General features: G+C 42.9%; 1 protein-coding gene across 1 annotated transcript; it reads left to right on the top strand.

Annotated features, from left to right (window-relative positions):
- The first annotated feature begins 1,111 nt into the window (after positions 1-1,111).
- SLC25A34 (solute carrier family 25 member 34) lies at positions 1,112-14,227 on the top strand. The gene is made up of 5 exons (XM_063436217.1): positions 1,112-1,975; positions 8,634-8,699; positions 12,502-12,654; positions 12,787-12,921; positions 13,544-14,227. Exons 1-5 carry the CDS (start codon positions 1,574-1,576, stop codon positions 13,718-13,720), a joined length of 933 nt encoding a protein of 310 aa, XP_063292287.1. The 5' UTR covers positions 1,112-1,573; the 3' UTR covers positions 13,721-14,227.
- The last annotated feature ends 6,706 nt before the right edge of the window (positions 14,228-20,933 follow it).

Genomic DNA, 20,933 nt, shown 5'->3' with positions numbered 1-20,933 from the left:
TCATCCTACCATGTTTCTGTTATGCCTGTTATATCATATTGTTTAGTGCATGCTATTGCCTCTAGTTCCCCCATTTTGTTATATCGGCTCCTTGCATTAGTAAGCATACATTTAATATTATCATGAGTCATTTATACTTTTTGTGAATTATCAATATTACATACCTCCTCTGTTCTGAGCTTTCCCCTCTCCCCATCTCCACCCCCCTTCTACTGAGATAAAGCCCATCTCCTTTCTATCCTATCTCCATTTTCTAGATTGCTATGACCCTCCTCCCCTACTACTAGTTTAAAATCTCCTCCAACCTTCTTTCCATCCTATCCCCCAGCACAGCAGACCCTCTTCCGTTTAGGTGCAATCCATCATGACTATACCGGTTGTACCCAAGCGCAAAGTCGGCCCAGTGCTCTAAAAACCCCAAGTCCTCTTTCCTGCACCAAGACTTCAGCCACGTATTGACCTCTCTAATCTCCCGCTGCCTTTCTGCTGTAGCGTGTAGAGTGAGAAGTTAGTCTTTTATACGATGGCATTGTTTAAATGTGATTACTAGATACTAATATAATCTGTTAGTCTGCACATCTGTTAATTACATATACGGACGGAAATCATTTTTTGCGAATTATAACAATACCATGTTTGTTGGTTTTAAAAATTGACTTTTTATACCTACATAAAAGCTGATTATTATGTAAATCATTGGAATTCTAAGACTTTCTGTACATTAACTATGCTAATTAATAGTTTTTTGTTTTTTTTAAACAGTCTTTATTTGTAAACATAATGAAATACAATGCTCCTCACTACTGTGAACAATTTCTAAATAAGGCATGAACAAAGGCTGCATCTCTATGTAAATATTCACTTTACAGGCACACAAAAGATGATTTATTTTCCCAGGAGCTTGCATTCTAATCTGGCAAGGTGCTAAAGACAATGTAAGAAGAAGCAGTTTCCTTTGGCCTAAGCTATGGCAATGGAAAGTGACCTCTACCCTAGATCTTTGGAAGCAGGCCAGGCCCAGGCTGGAGGTGTGAGCTTTTATCAGGGCAGAGATTGGTTAGGGGAGAGTAAGGGGAGGTTCAGTTTTAAAGCCCAGTGGAAAGAGGGAGAGGATGTGTGTTCACAGAGGCAGTGCATGGCTGACACAGGATTGTTAATGATACCAGTTTGGAATACACGGCAGTCACACAGAGAGGAGACAGTGAGAGAGAAGCTCTGTGACCGGCTAAGCTACAGAAAGAGTCACACACAGCCATCCGCAGACTGGTTCACACTGGATACAAAGTTTATCTCTGGTCCTTAGCAACTTACCTGAGCCAAGATTATCCTTAACTTGAGATACAGCATATCTGACGGCCACCTATCAGCACTATCTGGGCATCGAGCTTGGGACTGTGCCAGGGCCATTGGCTCTATCACCGGGGACTTTCTAATTACTCTTCAAATTCACGCTTCCGATAATAACGCACAGATTGGAACTCTGTGCGCAACACAACACACTATTAGGATGTGTTTTTAAAATATCAAAAATTTTACTTTTTTCCTTGGGAATTTATTTATTTAAACACTAAGTATGACCACTCCACCAACTCACCCAGCCATCTACATCTCTCCACCGGTGGATTTTGTGCTTGGTGCATCGGCATGCTGTATGGCTTGTGTATTTACTAACCCTTTGGAGGTGGTGAAGACGCGGCTTCAGTTGCAAGGAGAGCTCAGGTCCCGGGGGTCTTACACACGCCATTACAGAGGAGTCTTGCAAGCCATGGTGGCTGTAGGGCAAGCAGATGGACTACGTGGACTGCAGAAAGGACTAACCGCTGGGCTGCTTTATCAGGGACTAATGAACGGCGTACGCTTTTACCTGTACTCGCATGCTGAAGACATAGGACTGACACAGAAACCAGGTGGAAATATAGCAGCTGGAGCCATTGCTGGGGCCATAGGTGCTTTAGTGGGAAGTCCTGCATATCTGGTGAGAAAAACCTGCTTTATTTACATATTTACATAGAACACTTCTGGAGGTATCATTTCCATAAGTCATGAAGGCTATGCTCCCCTAGTCTAAAGTTCTGGCATTGTCCACTTATCTAGTTAGGCCAAGTTACAAGTTAATCATGGAAGTCACTAAGCATGGGCCAGGTGGATGTCTGGCAAAATGTACTAATAACAAGACTCACAATTCACATAACAGACTTTGTACTCACAAAAACCCCGACATATAACAAAGTACCAATCTGCCAAACTCATATGTGCTCTATGATTGCTCCCATTGCACATAAACAACCAAACACACACGCACACACACACACTATATATATACACACACACTGCTAAATGATCTTATTTGCCACTACAAGCTTGGAGTGTCCATAGCACCAGGGATGAATTTTCACTTGCCAATGGCTAGTGGAAACTTTGAACCCTGTAAACCATATATGAAAACTGCAGGTTTCCTACATACTAATCTGCCAAACATACCACAAAAGTACATTGCCAGCTCTTACCACATACCCCCCTGCCAAACCTACACTATATAAAATATAACAAAGAAAAAAACAGCACTTGGCTTCTAAAATGTTATACAATGATATCCTAAAAACCCACAAAATAACTCTGCATACATTTAAAAACATAGATGATTTGGACAAAAGAGAAGCCTATTTTCAATGTTAAATAAACAATGCCACAGCCCGTTTAGACTGGTGGAAAGTCACACAAGGAAGTTCTGCAAATGTTTTGACAGGAGAAGAGAAGCACACCACAAGGACTATAAATTACTCTCCTTGCCTAGGATATGGTGTAACGAGGTTAACCCATCTCCTTTCTTTTTGTTTGGTTTTAATAACTTCAGCAGAAAACAAAAACACTGCGTACTTTCTCCAAACAGAAATACACATAGCTTCCCCTTGCCGGTACAAGTACTTGTATGCATGCATATTTTTGTATGAATAAGGCTACCAGTTAGAAGACGTATTACTGTGTGCACCAGTCTCAGACAAGTTTTTACATTAGTGAACATTCTATTAAGTGCTAAACTATGCATAAACAGCTGATTTACTGTTAATTTTTATAAAGCCCCATGTTGTTTAAAAACAAGACAAAGAAAAATTACAATAATATAGTTTGAATAGTCTTCTTCCCATTAAGGCAAACAGCAAGTATTTTATGGACTTAAATAAAGCAATCACATTAGCTGTTATGCTGTTCACGTCTCATACCTCCCAACATTTCAAACGGACTTTCATTTTAGGGGTGTGACTGGCGGTGTGGCCAGGGGCAGGGCTGTCCTGAGAAATTATAGGTAACATATTAATAACAATATATGTAAAGAAAACATAATTTAGAAGAAGAACAACGTATCTTATTTACACAGACTGATTTCTAAACACATTTATTGTCGTTTAAAGACATTACTGGGAGTATTATTGCTGTGTAGCTCTGTTATCCACGCAGACACATTACTGGGAGTATTATTGGTGTGGAGCTCTGTTATACACTAAGACACATTACTGGGAGTATTATTGCTGCGGAGCTCTGTTATACACTCATACACATTACTGGGAGTATTATTACTGTGGAGCTCTGTTATACACTCAGACACATTACTGGGAGTATTATTGCTGTGGAGCTCTGTTATACACTAAGACACATTACTGGGAGTATTATTACTGTGGAGCTCTGTTATAAACTCAGACACATTACTGGGAGTATTATTGTTGTGGAGCTCTGTTATACACTCAGACACATTACTGGGAGTATTATTGCTGTGGAGCTCTGTTATACACTCAGACACATTACTGGGAGTATTATTGCTGTGGAGCTGTTATACACTGAGTCACATTACTGGGAGTATTATTGCTGTGGAGCTCTGTTATACACTAAGACACATTACTGGGAGTATTATTGCTGTGGAGCTCTGATATACACTCAGACACATTACTGGGAGTATTATTGCTGTGGAGCTCTGTTACACATTCAGACACATTACTGGGAGAATTATTGCCATGGTGCTGTGTTATACACTCAGACACATTACTCTGAGAATTATTGCTGTGGAGCTCTGTTATACACTCAGACGCATTACTGGAAATATTATTGCTGTGGAGCTCTGTTATACACTCCGACACATTACTGGGTGTATTATTGCTGTTATACAATCAGACACATTACTGGGAATATTATTGTTGTGGAGCTCTGTTACACATTCAGACACATTACTGGGAGTATTATTGCTGTGGAGCTCTGTTATACACTCAGACACATTACTCGGAGAATTATTGCTGTGGAGCTCTGTTATACACTCATACACATTACTGGGAGTATTATTGTTGTGGAGCTCTGTTATACACTCAGACGCATTACTGGAAATATTATTGCTGTGGAGCTCTGTTATACACTCAGACACATTACTGGGAGTATTATTGTTGTGGAGCTCTGTTATACACTCATACACATTACTGGGAGTATTATTGCCATGGTGCTGTGTTATACACTCATACACATTACTGGGAGTATTATTGCTGTGGAGCTCTGTTATACACTAGACACATTACTGGGAGTATTATTGCTGTGGAGCTCTGTTATACAATCAGACACATTACTGGGAGTATTATTGTTGAGCTCTGTTATACACAGACACATTACTGGGAGTATTATTGCTGTGTAGCTCTGTTATCCACTCAGACACATTACTGGGAGTATTATTACTGTGGTGCTGTGTTATACACTCAGACACATTACTCGGAGAATTATTGCTGTGGAGCTCTGTTATACAATCAGACACATTACTGGGAGTATTATTACTGTGGAGCTCTGTTATACACTCATACACATTACTGGGAGTATTATTGTTGTGGAGCTCTGTTATACACAGACACATTACTCGGAGTATTATTACTGTGGAGCTCTGTTATACACTCAGACACATTACTGGGAGTATTATTGCCATGGTGCTGTGTTATACACTCAGGCACATTACTGGGAGTATTATTGCTGTGGAGCTCTGTTATACACTCAGACACATTACTGGGAGTATTATTGCTGTGGAGCTCTGTTATACACTCAGACACATTACTGGGAGAATTATTGCTGTGGAGCTCTGTGATACGCTCAGACACATTACTGGGAGTATTATTGCTGTGGAGCTCTGTTATACTCAGACACATTACTGGGAGTATTATTGCTGTGGAGCTCTGTTATACACTCAGACACATTACTGGGAGTATTATTGCTGTGGTGCTCTGTTATACACTCAGACACATTACTGGGAGTATTATTGCTGTGGAGCTCTGTTATACACTCAGACACATTACTGGGAGTATTATTGCCGTGGAGCTCTGTTATACACTCAGACACATTACTGGGAGTATTATTGCTGTGGAGCTCTGTTATACACTCAGACACATTACTGGGAGTATTATTGCTGTGGAGCTCTGTTATACACTCCGACACATCAACAACATGATGCTCCTACAAAACAGGACCATTAGAATAGAATAGAGGGACAAATGGGGGAGAGTCCATCATAAATAGGGACATTAGGGTATATGCTTGCTAAGTATCCAGGGGGTACCATAAGTTTGTGACAATGAGATGTTCTGATCATTCCCCCTCCATATATATAGTATTCACCACGCACCATCACCAGTCATTAATACCTTGAGGGTTGAACACTGACAATTTGCACGTGTATGTGTTTCAGCATATGCCCACTGTTAATTAGTTAAAATGTGTCTGAGCTCTTTGTTATTGCATTTATGACAAAGTACTACAGGAATCTGAATAGCATTGATAGGTTTATTCACCTAAGTAAGAATTGTCAGGAATTCAAAGTGTCTAAATACCTAAACTGTAAAAAGTCTCCAGGTCAGCAATTGAAACCAGTTTGTGTTTTTTGTTGCTGTGCTGTACGTCATATCCATGGGGGATAACAAAGGGTAACTGACGCAGCATAACTGACCCATTGTAGTACTACCCCATATAGGTTACATTTATATTGCAGAAGTAACACTTCCACATTATCAGTGTCAGTTTCGTGATTAGCCCAGCACTGTCAGGCAATCAGTGTCCAAGATGGACAAAATTAGGGGTGGTCCTGGGTGCAGAGGAGAGCCCTGATTTATATCAAACCAGCAAGCTGTGGGGCTTATGTTGCCATCATTGGTTAGTTCATTTTTATCTTGGAGGACACCAGGAAACTGGCGCTACTAATCACTGTATGAGTGGATCCGTAAACATTCTTCCAAAGCCCTCTGTGTATGGGAAGCACCTAGTGGTAATGGAGCCATCACATTTCCGCTTCAGCCTGAGATCCAGACACACTCCCCACGTTACATTATTTCCCTACCACCTCCCACCCTCTGTACTGATTTGACAGATCCCAATGTTGGCATATGTGGCCAAGAGTGTCCCTCTTGAGAAAGAAGATATATAGAAGTGTTCAGTTATTTGGCTAATTTTGTCCTTAAAGTGAAGAACACAAACACACGGCTTCTTTAGGCAGTATTAAGGCATTGTCCTGTTTGGTCACCTTGCTGGGCAGTGTGAAACCCAGGTATACATGTAATCTGTGACAACACACCCCAAGCATGACACTACCACTCCTCCTTTCTTACTGACCAAATATATCAGGGTAATTCACTAAACTGGCAATTACAAAGCACTGACCAAGGAACTGCAAGTTTTAAAGCACCATAACTACTACAGCACACTATTTAACTACGGTTTGACTTCTTAACTGTCGTTTACCTCTATTACAACTCTCAGGCCATCCAGAGAGTCTCTACCAGATCTAAGCCGAGAGAGTAGGAAGGGAATATTTTAAAAAGGCACTCTAGGTACCATAACCACCACAGCACACTGTGGTGCTCATGGTACTCGGAGTGTTCCTTTAAGACAAAATTGTAGAGTTGAAAAAATAGCTGCTTTTAAGACCTTTTTAAGCTTGGAATTTGCATTTCTCTTGTCAGTTCCCAGTGAAATGAATTTGTCAGCAACAATATTCCAAAGATAAATAACTGGAGGAACAGTACACAAATGTCTTTGGCTATAGTATGTTAGAATAATAACATGGCTTTCACAGCAATTTATTCTCTATAGACACGAGAAGAGATGCAGCCTGTGTACACTGTTACCTATAATATGAATATTGTCTGATCTGCAGTTTGAGAATAGTTTTTGTTGAATGAGTAATCAGTCACACGACCTGCAAAGCATCCCTACTGCAGGAGTCCTGACATAACATCGCTCTGAGCTGGGGGATAGAGGACAAATTAATTTAGTAGCATAGGTCATTTTAAACCACAGAGCAGCAAAAAGGCTGACTGTGCTTCTCCCCAACCCTGTGACCATTGCCACTGCTTCTCTCACTCGCGATGAGTGTGCAAGAGATGTAGTTTTGGTTCCTTCCTAGGTTATCACTAATATGCTGACATAATTTTATCCCACAATTCCAGTGACTCCCAGTCCTGTGAGTAGACCCTCCATAACAGAGTGGAGGAAAACTTCATGTGAATTTGTTTTTTTACCTCCAGTGAGCTGGTTTTAGCTATGATGGCTTATTTAATTTCCAACCCAGTTAGCAAGGTTCCCAAGTCCACCTTCGATTAATAGAGGTTAAACTGTAGCATATGCCGAATAACAGCCATATTGCTGAGAAGCTTCCCCAAAAATTCACTACTCAAGACAGGAATTATTAGATATTATGCTGGGCCTGCCAGCATTTATTGGGCCTTGGTTAGTTTACATTTTCAAGTTGGATGCAAATGAGTGACAATTTAACGGAGACAGTATGGCGAAACGAGCCTTGATCTCCAGCTGACACATACTAATCCCCCCCCAAATCAGAATATACTCAACATAGTGATCGAAAATAATCTACCAGAGGGACAGGACAGTAACCCTGGCCATGCTTGGTAAATTGTTATATTATTAAGGAGTACATCAGACTGAAATTACAAATTAAATCTTCAGGATCTTATACAAAGCATTTTTCTATTCCTTTACTGTGTTTGTCTTTAACCCTTTCAGTGCCAGATGTGTGCCCCACATATTGTTTTGCAATGTGTTAGTCACAACTCTGGCACTCAGAGAGTTAAAAGGGATAGTCTACGCATTAAAATCACTTAATCACAAATCCCAATGCCATGATTTTGGCAAATAGTGCTGCTTCCGTCTGTAGTGGCAGCACCTATGACATTTTGCCGTTTCCATGCTTGCTAATGGCCGTCAGACTAAAATAGGTTAAATTACTGAATCTATTTTATTTGAGGGTGCAAAGTATGCCAATACGAGAAGGTGTGTGTGCCCAATGTTTTTGACGAGAAGCATTGCATTGGTGGTTTGTGGCAATAGCGGTGCATGCGACATGTGCCTTCAATGCTTCTCTATGAAAAGGTATCTGATTAGAGAAAATTCATCAGGATTGACAACCACACTGGAGTAGAACCTGACTGACTGTCCCAGAGTCGAGAATAAAGTTTTTTGCTGATTTTAATAATTTGTATAATTTTATTTTCATTAATGTAAGATAGACAGAATCCTATACCTGGTATGATTCACAGATGGCTTTACTGATGGGACAGACAGACATTTCTCTGCATTTCATTTTAATACATATTTATTTTGTGCAGGTAAAGACTCATCTGCAGGCTCAGACTGTGGCTGCAATCGCAGTTGGACACCAGCACAATCACCAGGTAAGATCCCCACACTGACTAATACCTGCCATGCCAGATTCTCCTATTCCCTCTCATAACCCAATATATGGCATAATAAAGCAAAGATGGTTAACATAAGTGTGCACAGCATAGATAATAAGAGTAGGCAACTAGAGAAAAAGTACCCCCTACCTAAACTTTACTGAGCAGTACCTGGCGGTGGAAGTTGGATAGGGGTGAGACTGGTCTCTGGCAGTGAAGGATAGGTAGGGGTGAGACTGGTTCCTGGTAGTGAATAATAGGTAGGCGTGAGACTGGTTCCTGGTAGTGAATAATAGGTAGGCGTGAGACTGGTTCCTGGTAGTGAATAATAGGTAGGCGTGAGACTGGTTTCTGGTAGTGAATAATAGGTAGGCGTGAGACTGGTTTCTGGTAGTGAATAATAGGTAGGCGTGAGACTGGTTTCTGTTAGTGAATAATAGGTAGGCGTGAGACTAGTTCCTGGTAGTGAATAATAGGTAAGGGTGAGACTGGTTCCTGGCAGTGAAGGATAGGGGATAGGTAGGGGTGAGACTGGTCTCTGGCAGTGAAGGATAGGTAGGCGTAAGACTGGTTCCTGGTAGTGAATATTAGGTAGGCGTGAGACTGGTTCCTGGTAGTGAATAATAGGTAGGCGTGAGACTGGTCCCTGACATTGAAGGATAGGTATGGGTGTGACCGGTACCTAGTAGTGAAAATTAGGTACAGATGAGACTGGTCCCTAGCAGTGAAGGATGGATAGAGGTGTGACCAGTCCCTGACAGTGAAGGATGGATAGAGGTGTGACCGAGTCCTGGTAGTGAATAATAGGTAGGGGTGAGACTGGTCCCTGGCAGTGAAGGATAGGTAGGGGTGTGACTGGTCCCTTGTGTGAATAGTGGGTAGGGGTGAAACTGGTCCTTGACATTGAAGAATAGGTATGGATGTGACCGGTACCTAGTAGTGAATATTGGGTACAGGTGAGACTGGTCCCTTGCAGTGAAGTATAGGTAGGGGTGTGACTGGTCCCTTGTGTGAATAGTGGGTAGGGGTGAAACTGGTCCCTGGCAGTGAAGTATAGGTAGTAGTGTGACCAGTCCCTGGCAGTGAATAATAGGTAGGGGCGAGACTGGTCCCTGGCAGTGAAGGATTGGTAGGGGTGAGACTGGTGCCTGGCAGTGAAGGATAGGAAGGGGTGAGACTGGTCCCTGGCAGTGAAGGTTGGGGAGGGGTCAGACTGTTTCCTGGCAGTGAAGGATTGGTAGGGGTGAGACTGGTCCCTGGCAGTGAAGGATAGGAAGGGGTGAGACTGTTTCCTGGCAGTGAAGGATAGGTAGGGGTGAGACTGTTTCCTGGCAGTGAAGGATAGGCAGGGGTGAGACTGGTCCCTGGCAGTGAAGGATAGGTAGGGGTGAGACTGGTCCCTGGCAGTGAAGGATTGGTAGGGGTGAGACTGGTCCCTGGCAGTGAAGGTTGGGGAGGGGTGAGACTGTTTCCTGGCAGTGAAGGATAGGTAGGGGTGAGACTGTTTCCTGGCAGTGAAGGATAGGCAGGGGTGAGACTGGTCCCTGGCAGTGAAGGATAGGCAGGGGTGAGACTGGTCCCTGGCAGTGAAGGATCGGTAGGGGTGAGACTGGTCCCTGGCAGTGAAGGTTGGGGAGGGGTGAGACTGTTTCCTGGCAGTGAAGGATAGGTAGGGGTGAGACTGGTCCCTGGCAGTGAAGGATAGGTAGGGGTGAGACTGGTCTCTGGCAGTGAAGGTTGGGGAGGGGTGTGATCATTTCTTGGCAGAGTAAGCCTTGCTTAAGCATTCATTTTGTTCCAAAGTCCTGCGGGTGGATTCTGGCTGCTGTGTCCTGACTGGTCTAATCTGTAACCTGCAGGGCACTCCCTCTGATCAATATATCCAGTATCGTAAAATGCAGAGCCTGGTCTATTAACCCCTTAAGGACCAAACTTCTGGAATAAAATGGAATCATGACATGTCACACATGTCATGTGTCCTTAAGGGGTTAACCATTCCACTGCCACATAACATAAAACAGAGAAGTATGCATAACATTTAATCTGCCACATTGTATACAGAAGGTACAGTGTACATATTAACACTGCAGAGCACAACTGCTGCATTGTACAGCATTCGCAGATTGTGCATATTAAACAGTACTTTTTAAAAATTATTCAGTGCAGTTTGCACCCTGTAGGACAGTTTAACAAAAGCCACATATTTGAAATATTTTGGTGTACATCGTTTAGTTTTCATGACTCATTCCTGTGATATTGGGCTGCCATTGCCCTGTTTAGCCGTTCTGTATATATCCCTCTGTGCTCCCCTGCATTGCTCTGCTGCTTGCCCTCCGGGTTCTGACACACACTATTTCCACTGTGTGAACCCTGATACGCTGCTCGATAGCTTTCCCCGCGGTTCCTTGATGCTATGATTCTGTAGTGGTACATCTAGAAAGGAAGCCAGGTCATAATACTAACCCAGGTCTATAATGGAGAATTATTGTTCTGGGTTTCCAATATCATTTTATAAAGTGAGGGTACGAAGGTAAAGTGGTGCAAAGAGTAAACAGGTAGCAGCAAACCATTAGAATGCTGGGACACAGTGACATCACATGGAACCATGGATGTCAAAGGACTAAAACACGATCACCCAAAAGATCAGAAATTACTAAGATATCATTGTAAGTCTTAGGACTTTACAAAGAAAAAGCACAGCCGTCTGCTAACAACTGCACATTTGTTGGATGCATGGCTGAGTTTTCACTAAACAATTTTCTGGTTCTGAGCCGATGTCTATAACAAGCTGAGTAAACGTACTAATCCAGACCTCCGCAGCCAAGCCTTTCCTTTTACTAACTGACGCCACAACCGTGTGCAGGCCTCTGCTTGCAAAACAAAACAAAAACAAAAACTACTTGGGTTCCTAAAAAAAATAAAATAATGTTTGAAGTTAGAAGAAAACTGTCAGTCCATTGGAGGCCTTGTCAAGTTTCCTCCCGAGCACTGCCATTCTATATACGGTAATACTATTGATCACTCCTGGCAGTGCGTTCACAATATCATTACATCAGCCAACATCGGTGTTAATCCTTACACGTCATAGTGCAAGCCATGGCCTGGCTTATAAAGAGCAAACACAGTCTGCGCACACCGGCGTTGATAGCAGAGTTCAGTAATGTGAACGCTTTGCTGGGCAAGGCAGAGTGATCTTCAGTAGGGTCATTGAAAATGGACGCGCTAAGAGTACAGGATGTTAATGGCAGAAAGGTTAGGGGAGCAGGGTAATACAATGGCAGAAAAGTGAGGGAGGGGTTATCAGAATGACAGAAAAGTGGGGGAGGGGTTATCAGAATGGCAGAAAGGTGAGGGAGGGGTTATCAGAATGGCAGAAAGGTGAGGGAGGGGTTATCAGAATGGCAGAAAACAAAACATTTTGGTTTACTATTACGCACCTATTGTCTTGCAGCTGTTGTAGTGGCTTGTCGTATTACCCTCCCTTGGACCAGATGATGGTTCATGTAAGTTACATGAGTAGGATGCAAGTTTGCTGTAATTATAGATGCTGAAACCATAACGAAGTGAATTCGAAGTCATCGTACAAGCACTTCATGTCACATAGGAAAGTAGGTTTTATCATTAGGTCTGCTGAGTTTGAACCAACAGGGTTCTCTAGGTCTGCAGGTTTTATACCTGGGGATTATTGCAGCAAAATCATCAGGTTGTTGTGTCTTGAAAGTGCTTTTTAATTTGTGTTGTAAGTGGGGGTCCTGACTGTTAGTGAATGTTTTAATAATAGAGGTCTTGTCTTCTCCAGAGTGTGAGCAGTGCCTTTGAAACCATCTATAGGAAGCAAGGGATTCTGGGACTATGGCGTGGTGTAAATGGAGCGGTACCCAGAGTTATGGTGGGCTCTGCTGTCCAGCTGGCAACATTTGCGAGTGCCAAGGAATGGGTAAAAAGGCAAAAGGTAAGGCTTTACTTTGCAAAACATATTACAGTAATTTCTCGTCTTGCATGTCAGAGGGCTGAGCAATACATGGTGATATAATTTGGGGGGGCGTGACGTTCTGGACTTACCTCTGTTGGCTTCTCCTTCCAGTGGTTTTCCGAAGACAGCTGGCTGGTTGCACTGACTGGTGGAATGATCAGCAGTGTTGGTGTAGCCATCGCCATGATGCCGTTTGATGTGGTCAGTACACGATTGTATAACCAACCTGTGGATGTAACCGGCAAGGTGAGCTCTTCTTTTACATGCCAGTATCCGCTCTAGTCATGCTCTGGAGGCTAAAACATAATGGAATCCAGAACATGAGTTTTATGTAAAATTATTATAATATCATCATATTCCTTCATCTACACCTAGATGCACAAATGCTATTAAATTTCAAATTATGGCATTATTTAAAGACTGATTAAATGGCCCCTGTTACCACTGTTATATTAGGTTTAGGGTTTATTGGCCGGAATCTGAGAATAGGCAAAGGAATTCCAAAATTTAGGCTCAAATTGACAAGGTGGAAAAATAGCTGAGATGAAGAACTAATTTGGCTATTCTGTTCTAAAATAAATCATTTTCGTGTTGATTGTTCACATTCCTCACACAGTTCATCCCCCTCCAATACAATCAACATTGTTAACCTCCTTACTGTAACTACTAAAACATTGATAACACATTCTCCCAATATGGTAGCTGGTGTAACGCCCTCCCCTTACTGTAACTAGCACCACTGAAAGATAACACATTCCCCCAATATGGTAGCTGGTGTAACGCCCTCCCCTTACTGTAACTAGCACCACTGAAACATATATTAAACTGTCTGTAATCAGGGTGACTAAATGTGCTTGTGTATTTGCAGGGGAGATTGTACACAGGCTTCTTAGACTGTTTTTTGAAGATCATACATAAAGAAGGGATTCTAGCTCTTTATAAAGGGATTGTTCCTGCATACGTTCGACTGGGGCCACACACCATCCTTAGCCTGCTGTTTTGGGAAGAACTGAGAAAATTGACATATTATTATCAGCACCACTGAGATTCTACTGCAGAAGGGAACTTATATGCCAAACTGGGGGTTGATAACTTGTGAGCTTGACCAAACAATCTGGTGATTAAAACATCAGGGTGACGTATAGTGTGGCATTTTTAATTTCCACTGAAGATCTGGAGATGAGTAGAAAAATAAAAGGGAATCAACCCAACAGATCTCAACAGACAACCCCTAGTCATAAGGATGCCATGAAGGGGTATCAACATCTAATCCTGCAACTCTCACTACCTCCAGGATCATGTAAGTGGGAGAACTAAGCCTGAACTAAGATTGAATGTGCTTCCCACCAGCTATCAACTGGGGCCAGATTCTCCATCTACAGCCCCTCATCAGGATTTCAGCTCAATATTCAGAGGGTGGTGTTATTTCAGGATATCCTGATTTACCTTTTGATATAAAGCAACTTTGTACCTCATACTGTACCGTGTTTAACACATTCCTCAAATTTAAAATAAAATTAAATATAAAGGTTTGCATGTTTTGACTAAAAAAACTAAGAATGAACAATGCTTGTGCTTTTTTAATGTAATATCCAGTGAATTCTTCAGTTATTGCTGCTCCTGCCTGTATGCAATTAGGGAATATCCTGGGAATCGATCAGTTAACCATCTCAGTCTCTACCGCATCAGCATCTAGTTTTGGAAAACCATGGGAATTGATCAATTATTGATAAAGAAAAGTTACCCCCTCCCCCCCATCTGTAGTTGATGGAATACTCTGTGAATTGATCAGTTATGCGGTTTCACCCCAAGACTCCTTGTGTGTATTTCGTTGGGGAACACAATGTATTTACATGGTAAATACTCTGGGTAATAATGATTAATTCATAACCCTACCACCACCATTCCCGTGTATTATCTCTCTCTATGTAGTGAATACACAGAGAATTAAACATTTTTGTTGCATGCACTCAGGCTGGTATTTCAACGGACAGGACAAAGGAGGGCAGGTCACACAGGGAGAAAGGGAGCGTGGCAATACAATCTTCTTCTTTTGCCTTAGAGTTCTATAAGAGGAAATACCTTGTGGGCCCCACACTGATAGAACCCATAGGCTTCCAACGACAACTTTCTCCTACCTCCTCCTTGCAATGGCCCATCATTTCTCCCCTCCTAACACTATGATAATGCAGTTACCTCCCTATAAAGCCACAAAGGCCCTTTCCAGGAGCTATTAAAAGCTGGTCCTGCTGTGGCCACGCGCAGTCTGGATGCACAGAGCAGCTGAACTCGAAGAAACTAGATCTCGTAAACATGTATTTTATAAATACCATGCTTGCATGGAGGGTATCAAACATTGCCCCCACCTGATTCCGGGAATTATTTATAACCGCTGTTGATTGAAATGGCAGTATCAACAATCTGTATTAGATTATAGGCATGGTCAAGGAATATGGGAAGGAAAAACACTGGAATCAACCACATGTGATCAACCACACTTAGGTGTTTATTGTAGTGACATGAAAAACAAATTGCAAAGCAGGCTAAAACAGCCGAGCAATGGCTATAAATTAATTGGAGAGTTTTACCAGATCAGCTGTTTTTGTCTAAATTTTGCAGTTTGGTTTTCAATTCACTACAATTTGGAGTTTAAAGGAACACTATAGTCACCTAAATTACTTTAGCTAAATAAAGCAGTTTTAGTGTATAGATCATTCCCCTGCAATTTCACTGCTCAATTCACTGTCATTTAGGAGTTAAATCACTTTGTTTCTGTTTATGCAGCCCTAGCCACACCTCCCTGGCTATGATTGACAGAGCCTGCATGAAAAAAAAAAAACTGGTTTCACTTTCAAACAGATGTAATTTACCTTAAATAATCGTATCTCAATCTCTAAATTGAACTCTAAAGGGACACTATAGTCACCTGAACAACTTTAGCTTAATGAAGCAGTGTTGGTGTATAGAACATGCCCCTGCAGCCTCACTGCTCAATCCTCTGCCATTTAGGAGTTAAATCCCTTTGTTTATGAACCCTAGTCACACCTCCCTGCATGTGACTTGCACAGCCTTCCATAAACACTTCCTGTAAAGAGAGCCCTATTTAGGCTTTCTTTATTGCAAGTTCTGTTTAATTAAGATTTTCTTATCCCCTGCTATGTTAATAGCTTGCTTGACCCTGCTAGAGCCTTCTGTAATCCCCAAAACTAAAACTTGTTACAGGGATATAAATGCCAGGGGGACTGCAGTCCATGAAGCAAGAGTAACCCTAAATATCCCACGTATTTACCTTCCTGAGCTGCTCAAGCTGTCAGGAGGTCATTTGACCTTGCAGAATTGGCACATGTAGGTGGTACTCTACTAGTTGTAGTAACATGTTACTGCTGCTCTTTATATAGCGCCAACCGATTCTGCAGCGCTGTACAATGAAACTATAAAAACAACAAGTACTTTAAGGTGAAAAAAGCAAGCGTTGGACAGCATTCAGTTCATTTAAAGCATAAATGTCCAACTCACGGGCCATAACTAATATGTTTGTGGCCCACTGGCCGCGAGGGAGCACTGAGTGTAAGCTCTCCCTGCTCAGCTTACCGCAGTGATGCCGGGAGCCAGAATATGACGTCACTCATATTGGGAGCTGAGCAGGGAGAGCTTACACTCAGCGCTCCCTCACTACCTGTCGTCCCCCCTGCCTGCCTGAATGTACACCTGCCCAGCAGCCCCACTAGACCCCAGGTAAGAAATCAACCCAGCTCTTCCAAAGGTGTGTATTGCTGTATGTGTTCATGGCTATCTGTGTGTGTGTATGGCTGTCTGTGTGTGTGTATATATGGCTATCTGTGTGTGTGTATGGCTGTCTGTGTGTGTGTGTGTGTGTCTCTCTGTCAGTGTCTGTGTGTGTGTGTGTGTGTGTGTGTGTGTGTCAGTGAATGTGTGTGTCTGTGAGTGCATGTGTGTGTTGGAGTGATTCTGTGTGTATGTCAGTTTGTGTGTATGTCTGTCAGTAAGTGTTTCTCAGTGAATGTGAGTGAGAACAGGGGCAGGGGTTTAGTAGACGGGGGGACTAAGACTTAGTAGACGAGGAGGGGACTAGGGTTTAGTAGAGGGGGTCACTGTTGTTTTTTTGTCAATCTTTCTTTTATTGAGGCATGCGTTAAAGGGGGTACAGAATAAAGAAGAGGGGATGTACGTTTTGTAATACAGTTTGGGAGCATAATGACACAATGCAACATCTCCTATGAATGACAGCCTCATTTTATATTAATTAAGTGTTACAGACGTTTAATACCAAGTTTAGCGTAATAATAATAAAAGTGGTTCGTCATATGTAACAATCAGGAGTACGGTGTTGCTTGCACATTTTTATATTTAGTTTGCATTTAATCTAGGATAATCGCGGGTTAGTTTCTGTTGGGTGTGAGCGAGACTAGTATTGATCAGAGAGGATAGCCAGACAATGCTAACAATAAGCCTGCTTGAGCCCTAATCAAGATTGAGCAACGATTTTAAGATAACTGTCGGGTCTCACTTAACGATACTAGTATGTTTCTAAGACTAGGAGAATTCGATAAGACCTCGAGCATTCATGTGAAGATAGAGTAGGGTATACCTGAAATGTCGAGTAAGGCAGTGTGACATAGGTAAAAATGGTTACATTGGTTTGGATCCCGCCATGATTACTAGGTCTGAGCAGACTGTTTTACATGTTAACTGGGTGTGCATTGATGGGCGTGTGAGTTCCAATTAACCAACAAACCCCTGGTCGCCTCTCCACTAGTGTAGCATGTATGCGTTAGAGGGGGGAGGGGCCATGCCTGCAGGGGTGTGTAAGGCTCTCCAGCGCAGACTGTATGGTGCATCTTATGTGTTGGGTATATATGACAACCCGGTGTGGGTATATTTGCAGGCTGACTGACTGTGGGTTTAACCCCACTGTTAATGCAGGCAACGAAGTAAGACAGAAAAGTAAGAAAGACAAAATTAACGATGGTGTTTGTCTACAACCTGACAGGCTATAAGGTGGCATCAGTCCTTGGGTATACGCACGGGTACCATGCTCGAGGACATGTGTCACTGTCAGCCAGTGCCCCGGCTTGGCATGGCCGTGTGGCCCCTGGGAGTCCATGGATGCGTCTGCTTGTGTTCCTGTGGTAGCTCTGGGTGTGGGTCGGGTTCACCATCCTATGTGCTCCAGGCTGTGTTGTGGGCCTGGGTCGATGTGCTCCGGATCCGCCGTCTCCCCAGGCGACCCGAGGTCAGTGCTCGTTAGTGTCCTGTAAAACACTCAGTCCACTCCGCAGGGTACGCTGTTGTGTCTTGTGTTGGATGCCGCTGGAGTCCCTGCCGGGTCGGAGGCCTGCACCAGTTCACCGAGATGCTGTTTCTACCTGGGGTCGTGGTGTCACTGCGTCCAGGGACCGCCTGTCTTCGGCCTTAGTGGTTGCTCGTGCCTGTTCGCCATTGATCCCATCGACAGGATTGTGGGCCCAGGGTTCCGTCGGGTCTCGATCTTCTCCCTGGGAGTATGGCATGCAGTGGAGGATTCCTCCAGGTGAGCGCCCAGCTCAGATAAAGGGCGAGCAGTCTCGTCGACAGCGTGAGCCTCAAGGGTGGAGCGTTGAGCTGGTTTACTGGTGCCATGCGCCCGGTGTGTCTCTGGACTTAGTAGCTGCTGTGTGGGGTGGGCCGTTTGGTACTTGTCGCTTTATGTATCAAGCCAGATGGTGTCCGTAGTCTGCTTCAGGCTCTGCGGCTCGGAATAAAATTGACTTTTACCAGCTCCCCTTATATGACTTGATGCCTTTCCCAATACCATCCACATTCTAATCTAATAGCAAGCTTGTATCTTCTTTTTGCTCAGTTTAGTGAATGATCCCCTTTATACTGTATATGCCTCTCTTTCAAAAAAGAAATAACATTCAATTTATATGTAAGGGTAAAAATAAACACTAAATATAAAAATGTATTTTCATCTATTATTATTATTGGAATGTATCTTTCTATACAGAATACCCTCATACTGCATTAATATGCACCAACAAAGGTGTACAATAACGATTAGCTGCATAAACTACACAATATTAAGGTTTCGCTGGTTTTCAAGTCGAATGCCCTGAAATTCTCCTGAAAGCGTGCTAGCAGACTCCTTCAATGTACTTTGTGAATGTGAAATATAATACATAATTCCTACTGGCTGGTTACTGCTCCAGGTCTTACCTATTGCAAACATATGAAGTGAGGATCAGACCATCATGCTGACTACTAGGGAACACTGTTAGGCAGTGATGGATGAATTGTCCTGATGATGATGCACAGATGCCACACAAGGATGAAGAGAGCCTTCATTTACCTCTGTAACAGATAAACCATGCAACTTTACAATAAAGCCAAAGGAGAACACATGTAACTTCATTCTCCTTCCTGTTTATGTTATACAGATGCCATCTAGTGGCAGCAGAATGTACTAGCAAGTATAGTATGGTTTTTGACCTCAAACTTTCTTCCCTAAAGCCATCATTGACATACTGAATGCACTGCAGAGAACAGAACAAATATACAGAGCTGTTTAATCCTTAGTTTTACAAAATGCAATTATTTGACTTTTCTTACCAAGAGGGATTTAACAGGCACATGTTACATCAGTCAGCATGTCTACTCAGCCTGACCCCTGGACACCCTGCTTCAGATGTCACCCAGTGAGGTCAGAGGGCAATGCTGTGTGATACCTGTAGAACACAGACAGTAAATATTTGGTAAACTGATATAGTAAAACACACTCCGCAAGGTAATCTCATTAAGATACAGCTGACAAACATTCCCGAAAAGAACAAACTAAAGTTCAAGGAGGTAGAGGACAACAATATTCTTATCCAACAGACAGCCTGAGGATTATATCCTATAGATAAGCAAAATCCTGGAACTTATCGAAATACACAACCAAACAACAAATAGCGATAATAATGTGACACTCTGAACAAAGTCTGCGGCCATGTATCCATTTTGTCTTTTATTCTTTAATTTTGTAGTGCAGATAAGTACATACAGACTTGTCATGCCCCGAGGAAATGGAAAGAGAGTCAGGATACATAGCTTACCTGCAATAAGGCATTGAGATTAGCGTGCACACATTTTATAAGGTACAAGGTATAACAGGATTTGGAACATACTCATTAAATCTATCTAGATCATGATTATGTCATAGACTTTCAAAATAGGAAAATCTATTTAGACCCTGGAGGAAGTATGAGAATACACACGATTACACTCCTAAGAAGGTCAGCTTCATTTTTATATATCCAGCCTGGCTAATCTGTCTATGTGTGGTATAGGTATTCAGGCAAAAGAAGGTAGGCAAGTCTAAGCATGTCAAATTGGTAATAAGGCTGACTGACAGTGGAGCTAGATAGGAGTATGTTTTAAAGGTAAAGTGAGTACCTCTGAGACTATCTGAGTAACATTCCAGGGCATGTGAGCAGAAAAAAAATATAAGACGTGTCGAAAGTAAGTAAAACAGTACATCAAAACGCCGAGAAGTTATCATGAAGACTTAAGCGGTAGGCCTATAGACAGCAAATGGCTATGAGCAAAATCCAAGTGAGTATCAGCTGAGTAGCGCCTGGGTAGGGGGTTCCTCCAGTCCCAGGACTGTGTGAGGGTTGGCATCGAGTGTCCACGATTTGGGCACCTCTACTTGCCAAGACCTGCTTCCTTACAGAGAGATATGGGGGTCCAGGTGGTGAGTGCTGTTGTCGGCGGGATTTCTTCCTCATACGTGGTCTATGCGTAGAGGCTATGTCTTGTGGGACTCTCGGCCCAGGAGGGCAGACAGCACAGAGAGAAGGCGCTGGCACAGCAGGATCGCCCTGAGGAGGACCCTGTCACTCTGGTAGCAAGCTTCCTGTCTTTTCATTTTGCTTTACCTGTGCAGCAGCTCATGTGCAATTGTGAATCTTTATCCAGAAGCTCTCGAAGATTGCATCAAGCTTTTGTAGGGTATGCTCTATAGAGTAGTAGTGAGGCTCTTGAGATGGACTTAGGTCCCGTTCTGTGGGTTGAGGGGTAGACACCATTTTGTGCGCCCAGCACCTTGAAACTACTGCTAATCGCAGCCCGGAGCACAAGGTGACTATGGGGCGAGTAGCCCAAGAGAGTTCAGTGGGGACGGGGATAACCCCCACCGTTGCGGTGGGGGGGGGGGGGGTTAGGAGTGTAGTGATGCCGACCAGGGGTTTTGAGGACAAGGAGATCCGCCGTTTCTC

Source organism: Pelobates fuscus, chromosome 11, assembly GCF_036172605.1.
Source record: "Pelobates fuscus isolate aPelFus1 chromosome 11, aPelFus1.pri, whole genome shotgun sequence".
In the NCBI taxonomy this organism is placed as follows: Eukaryota; Metazoa; Chordata; class Amphibia; order Anura; family Pelobatidae; genus Pelobates; species Pelobates fuscus.
This window is presented reverse-complemented; position numbering and strand designations above follow the sequence as displayed.

What these genes read in the sequence shown, in the direction of transcription:
- SLC25A34 (XM_063436217.1), top strand. Translation starts at nt 1,574, where the DNA reads ATGACCACTCCACCAACTCACCCAGCCATCTACATCTCTCCACCGGTG. An exon ending in TGGGAAGTCCTGCATATCTG is followed by an intron (nt 1,976 to 8,633) that starts GTGAGAAAAACC and finishes TATTTTGTGCAG; the next exon opens with GTAAAGACTCATCTGCAGGC. An exon ending in AATGGGTAAAAAGGCAAAAG is followed by an intron (nt 12,655 to 12,786) that starts GTAAGGCTTTAC and finishes TTCTCCTTCCAG; the next exon opens with TGGTTTTCCGAAGACAGCTG.